Here is a 6568-nt window from a genome sequence, read left to right as displayed (position 1 = left end):
TTGAAAAAAAAAAAGTCAAGTATCGTTCTTATGATAGTTTTATTTGCTTTTTACGATTAAAAATTCTTAAAGTTCGTAAAATCATTTATTATTTTAAAACGATTGTTAGAGATTAAAATCATTGGTTTGAAATTTTAGAATGATGAAAGTTGATGGACAAATATTTGTTATTAACTAAAACCAAAATTCACTCATTTTATAAAGACAACAACTGGTGTTTTAAAATTTTATAACTAAAAATTCATTGAAACTAAAAGTTAAACTCGTTAATTTTACCGGATCTAGAAATACCGTTAAAAACTTATATCATGAACGTTATATTATTTTATTAAATTTCCATCGAGGGAATAGTATCCTTGGAATACTATAAGTAAATAATCTTGATATTTTTATGGATTGATACTCACTTATTAATGTGTGATTTGACCTTTATCATTAATGAAAAACTAGAATCCCACAAAAGATATGCAAAGAAAAAGACTGGCACGGGCAAAGCAGAAATTTGAATTAAGTATGATATGGATCGAAGGGATTAATTCGTTCTTAAAAAAAAAATTTGATATACAATGAAAAATTAAAAATCAGATATTTTACCACACTAATATGTGTTCCTACAGATTAATTATCAGTTAGATAAAAGACCTATATAAAGGAGTATATAAAGGAGTAGAGAGAAAGAGATAGAAAGACCTTTTTTGAAACTAGAATTACTGAATTTCAGAAAAAAAAAATATACATATTTATCGGTGCAAGAACTAGAAGGATAGTAATAATAATAATAATAATAATTAAACCTATTTAAAAATAAAACGTATATGGAATTAAAAATTACACGAAGATTACAAAATTTAGAAAGTAAAGTTGAAAAAGAAAAAAGAAATGTAAAATTAGAGTTTGGGGAGAATGAACACATATGGAAGGTGGTGAAAGGAAAAATAATAGTAATAATAATTAATGAGAATTTGGTGAAAGCTAAAAGCTTGATCTCTTGAGGGAGGTAATGGTGATTTTAGAACCCAACGGAGAAGTTCCAACCTGAATATCGAAGGAGTCATAGCGCAGAAAAAACTCGACAACCAGAAGCCGAGAGACCAAGGTCACGAAATCCTTCCCAGCACATTGCTTGTTCCCGACTGTGGGGGATTCAGTTTCGGGTCCGTTCGACCACAGCACGTGTTTCAGGAGCTTCTCTCCTTCCTCCCCCACGAACCTGTCCCCGACAAATTCCTCGGCCCTGTCGAAGATCCTAGGATCCTTCGTGGCGAACGGTTGGTACCCGAACAGCAAGTCCCCCTCCTTCACCTGGAACGCGTGATCGTGGCTCTCGATCAGAAGGTCCCTCTTCGCCCTCCCGAACTGCAGCGGCACCGGAGGGTCGATGCGGAAGGCCTCGTAAACCACGGACTTCATCAGAGGCATGTTCTCCATCGCCGCCATCGTGATCTCCCCGCCGGCGTCTCTCACGGCGGAGCGAATCTCCTGGGCCAGGCGCGCGTGGAGCTTCACCCCCGCCCGTCCGATCCACTTGATGACGTTGGGGAAGAACAGCTTCATCCCGCCGAAGGAGTTGAAGCAGGTGGCGAACAGGAGATTGTGGCAAGCCTCGTCGCGCGTGATTCCCAATCGCTCTGCCTCGTCGAGGACGGAGGAGGAAGAGGAGTAGAAGAAGTCGTAGAGTCTCTGGTAGTCTTTCTTGATGAGGGCGGCGGGGAGGCGGAAGGTGCGAATGGTGGATTCTTCCAGAAACTGGGGGAGGCCCAACCGGAGGACCGGGCCCAGCTGGAAGAGAACCCATTTCTGAACTATCTTTGGGCCGTCGCGGCCCAGTTTGGAGTCGGCGGGGTTGGCGGCGAAGAGAGACCGGGCGAGGAAGTTGAACGCGGCTTGGTCGTTGGCGTCGCCGAAGCTGGCTTTTCCGGTTTCGGCGAGGTTGGACTCGAGCTGGTCGAAGAGGTCTTTGTAGGAGGCGTGGAACTGCGGGATGACGTGGTTGCGTCGGGACTTGAGGAGGAAGAAGACGAGCTGCTTGAGGAGGGCGTGTTTGGGTTCGGAGGGGTCGAGGTAGGAGAGGACTCTGTAACCGCCGGTGAGGTCGGTGGAGGGCATGTAGGTTCCGGTGAAAACATCTTTTTTCTCGACCTTGGAGGTGTCGAAGAGGACGGGGAAGCTCTTTCCGTCGAGGAGAACGACGACGTTTGGTTTGAAGGTGATGAAGGGACCAGGCGGCATGTTGGTGCGGAAGACCGTTGACTGGTACTTCTGGATGCGGGATTTGAAGAACTCGTCGCGCCCTTGATTGTAGAAATAGTCTTGACGGTCCTTGAAGGGACCGATCACCGGCAACCCGCAGTCACCGGGGATTTTGCGGATCGGGAGCTTGCTGGGCTCCGGGGAGGTGACCGACACTGCCGGTGGTGGTTTCTCCGAAACGGACGCTCTGATGAAGGACACGTGATTGGGAGAGCGTTGGTTTCTTGCGGAGGGGAACTCCAGTCGCAGGAATGGAGAGGAGAGTGTCGAGGAAGACGATGATGCCATTTTTTTTTCTGCTTCCTTTTGGGGGTGTTAACGTGGTCGTTGGTGATGATGTGTTTTCAGTGAAGTTGTATTATTTATAGACAAAGCTTGAATGGGTATAAGAGAGTGGTCGTTTTTGTTGACCTTAAAAATTAAGACTAGTTGGAACATAGTGAGATTTGTGCATTATTTGTTTCTTTCTGCTTTCCTCTTCCTCCGTCCATCTTCTGTTTACAACAACACCTTCATTTTCCATTAACAATTCAACTGTCATTAATCACAATGTTCAAACTCATTGCATACTTACTGTTCTCACTGTACCTTCAATTCACTGAAAATTACTACATAAATAATAAATAAAGAATTACATGTTTACAGTGTAAAATTTATTATTGGTTAAAAAGAAAGTTAATGTATTATATTTACAATGGTGGTGGCCGATAATCATTTTCATTCTACATAAATACATACGCTACATAAAGAACAAATTTGTTACATTTTTGTGACATTGCGGGAAAAAGAATTAACATGTATATAAATATAAACACGTATTTAGAATAGAGAGGTAATGTAATTGGTATACCTTAACAAACAATTAATTGGTTACTCTTCCAAACTTCTACCAAGGTGTGAAAAGTATAAAATAATAATGTTTCCATGTATTTTAATATGACAACTTAATAATCGATACACAAATTAATATTTAATTAATCTTCATATTAAACTTCAAAAAAAAAAAGTTCACTCGTCCTCTTTCTAAATTAAATTTTAAGTATAATAATTCAATTTATAAAAAAATCCGGTAAAACAATAATTATATTTCAAAATAAAAGGAATGGAGCAAATTACTTAAGTTCACAACTTAAGTAAATAAGATAACATGAGTTATGAATTTTTAAGTTCAACTAATTAATTAACTAAACTCGAACTTTTTATATAAAGCTAATACTATATTACATTAACTAAAATTCATTATCTTTTAAAAAAAATCAACATAATCTTCTTTAATTTTTGTAGTTCACCTACCAAAACAAAATATGACCATAACAATAGACAAAAAAACTAAAATCTACAACATAAATACATTTAAACTAATATATTAAATACATATATCATATGATTCTAATTTGATAAACTTAACAAAATAACACAATTAAGTTTATTATATATTCATTTGTTTTATGCCAATTATGTATATCATAATTTTTCGTGAATTAATTTAATCTTTACTGACGTAAATAGTATTTTGGGAGTAGTGAATTAACTTGACTGATTTTACTACAGATTCTAGTACCATTTACGAGTAAACATAAATCAATCATTTTTTTTCTTTTTATTGAATTACGCATTCCGAAGAAGTGCTGAGTCCAATCATGAAATGTTGTTTTCCCAATGGGAGTGCTCGCTAACTTTTTCAGATATTGTTCCTTGTCTCAGTCATCATGGATAAAATCTTCACCCATCATGCCCATTATATTATATTTTTTTTCAATCATAGATGAAAAAAATTTAAAATTTCAGCCTCAAATAATAATTTATAGTTTTCACATTTTATTATTTTAATGTTTATGTCTCTTTAACAGTGGCTGCATGGTATGGTATGTTGAGAATACTAAAAAAATGTGTATGGAGGATGGGTTAATTAATGGAGAGAGAAAATAGGTGAGAATAATATTAAACTCAACTCAGAACTTTAGATGCATGCTATTAAAGAATTTCAGTAAAACTCTTTTAGTTAAATAGACAAAATATGATTAATGAACAAAATGTTCACGAGTAGTTAACAAACAAATTACAAAACATGAACAAAATTAGAAATCAGTGCAACAAGCTTATGAAATAATAAGTAAAATTTTCATGCATTAAAATTAAAATAAACCAAAGAGAATGATAAATAGTGACAATAAATATGAAAGATTAAAAGAAGTATTTGATATGGAAATCATGATCACGTTAATAATTTTTAGGTTAAATATATTTTTGGTGTATCAAGTTTCAGTAAAATTTGGAATTAGTTCTTCTTTAAAAAAATTGACCAATTTAGTCATTTTAATCAAATTTGGTTAAATTTATATGACATTTCAAGCGCATTTCATGATAGTATTTGAATTGTTTACACCGTTTGACATATTTTTGTTTTAATGTTAACTCAAATATTATCATAAAATATATTTAAAATATCAAATAAACTTAACAAAATTTAATAAGATTAACTAAATTTACATATTTTAAAAAATAAAAGACTAAATTGGTATAAAATTTTGAAAGTAGACTAATTAAAATTTCACTGAATTTTAAAGAAAAGAAAAATATTTAACCTGTATAAACAACATTTATTATTTATTTATTTTTGTGATTGAACATAAATATTTGTATAGAATTATAAGAAAAAGTTGAATAGAAATCCAAGATCTTGTTTTACACGAAACCCTAATAGCTTTATGTGAAACCTGGGAACATAGACTTTGTATTATTGTATCATAAAAAAGGAAGTCAGAGCAGCCAACACGTCTTTCTGAAACCCCACGTGCTAATTTAACATAATATTCCCATTAATTACAATTTTAGTGAATAATAATTAATTTCCTATGTTGGTAAAGAGATTATATATAGTTCAAATTGAAATATTCTCAACACGTGTTAATTTCAGATTCCCAGACATAACACTTTAATCTATTAGCTTTTTAAGTCACTTGCAAGATAAAAAATTCTTTGATCACTTTAATAATACTTAGTGCCATTGTATAATTAAATTGCAAAACTCCTCTTAATAACTTTAGTTAAACTTAAGGGTGTATTTTAAAGAATGAAGTACTAAATGTTAAGGATATATGACAAAAATCAATTACCAATATTCAGATATTGTTGCATGTCATCATCATGTGACTGTGTGAATCCATTTTATTAACAACAAGTCGCAAAAAATGGATGATTCTTATAAGATTATATCATCCTCAAACTTCATTCATTTCTTCTTTCTTTTAATGTACGTAAGAAGATGTTGTTGCCTAACCTAGATTTCTATTGAAGTAGGCAATTAAGCACTAACAATATGGATCTACATTAACTCTTTTATCCTAGACAAAAGAAAAACAAAACACAATACACTTTTTTATATTCTTCTTTTAACAATTTTTATTACCATGCATATTAGTATTAAGAAATAGAAATGAACTACAAATCTAATTTATCGTCCCAAATTTGTAGGATGAAATTTGCACATATTTATTTACTATAAATTGGTCTTATCACTAGTCAATATATGACTTTCATACATAGAGACATGCACATTTCAAGTGTGGGGTTGTACATTAATTAGTGGTCTAATAGCGGATGAAACGATAAATTTAATAAATAACAAATTTTCCAATAATTGGTGGCACAATAGGCTAAATAATAACAAGTTTCGTTAGGATAAAGTTTAAACCATGAGTCCGATAACACGAAAAGTGAATTTTAAATTTTAACTTAACTTCACAAAACTATTTTTTCAGATAAGATTTTGTAATTGTAAACTTGCCCTATGACTAGTCAATGTGAGACTTCTAACACTTGAAGATCTCATATTGACTAGAGATAAAACTAATATATAATATATATAAATGAGTCCTCATCTTACAAATTAGTTTCGTAAGATTGAGTTAAACTTAAAGTCCAATTCTTAAGATGATATCAAAGCTATGCGAAACTTATCCTAATCAAATTTGTTATTTGTTAAAGCTATTGTGTCACTTGCTATTGAGAGATAAATTATTTGTTACACCTGTTGTACCTCTATTATCAGTAAATTTATTGTTTGTTGAGTCTATGATGTTATCTATCAAACTGCTATCAGATCAACAATTAAATTCTAATTTTATATATATATATATATATATATATATATATATATATATATATTAATACTATATTCAAGTGGATTTTACTGGTCATAGTAAATGACATGGGCTGCATTTTATAGTGAGGTCAATGCATGGTTTTATTTTAAAAATAATTTATTAATATTTTGAACGTATTTTCTTGAACGAAAAGAAAAAGTCTTTAGCATGTT

At 33.0% G+C, this 6568-nt stretch overlaps 1 protein-coding gene across 1 annotated transcript; it reads right to left on the bottom strand.

Annotated features, from left to right (window-relative positions):
• Positions 1-797: 797 nt before the first annotated feature.
• Positions 798-2656, bottom strand: AOS (allene oxide synthase). The gene has a single exon (XM_028085095.2). The coding sequence runs from the start codon at positions 2536-2538 to the stop codon at positions 973-975; it is 1566 nt and encodes a 521-aa protein (XP_027940896.1). The 5' UTR covers positions 2539-2656; the 3' UTR covers positions 798-972.
• Between the last annotated feature and the right edge of the window lie 3912 nt (positions 2657-6568).

Source organism: Vigna unguiculata, chromosome 8 (assembly GCF_037176805.1).
Source record: "Vigna unguiculata cultivar grain cowpea cultivar isolate G323 ecotype 2 chromosome 8, ASM3717680v1, whole genome shotgun sequence".
NCBI classification, from domain to species: Eukaryota; Viridiplantae; Streptophyta; class Magnoliopsida; order Fabales; family Fabaceae; genus Vigna; species Vigna unguiculata.
This window is presented reverse-complemented; position numbering and strand designations above follow the sequence as displayed.

Coding starts and splice junctions, on each gene's coding strand:
- AOS (XM_028085095.2), bottom strand. CDS start 2,538: ATGGCATCATCGTCTTCCTCGACACTCTCCTCTCCATTCCTGCGACTG.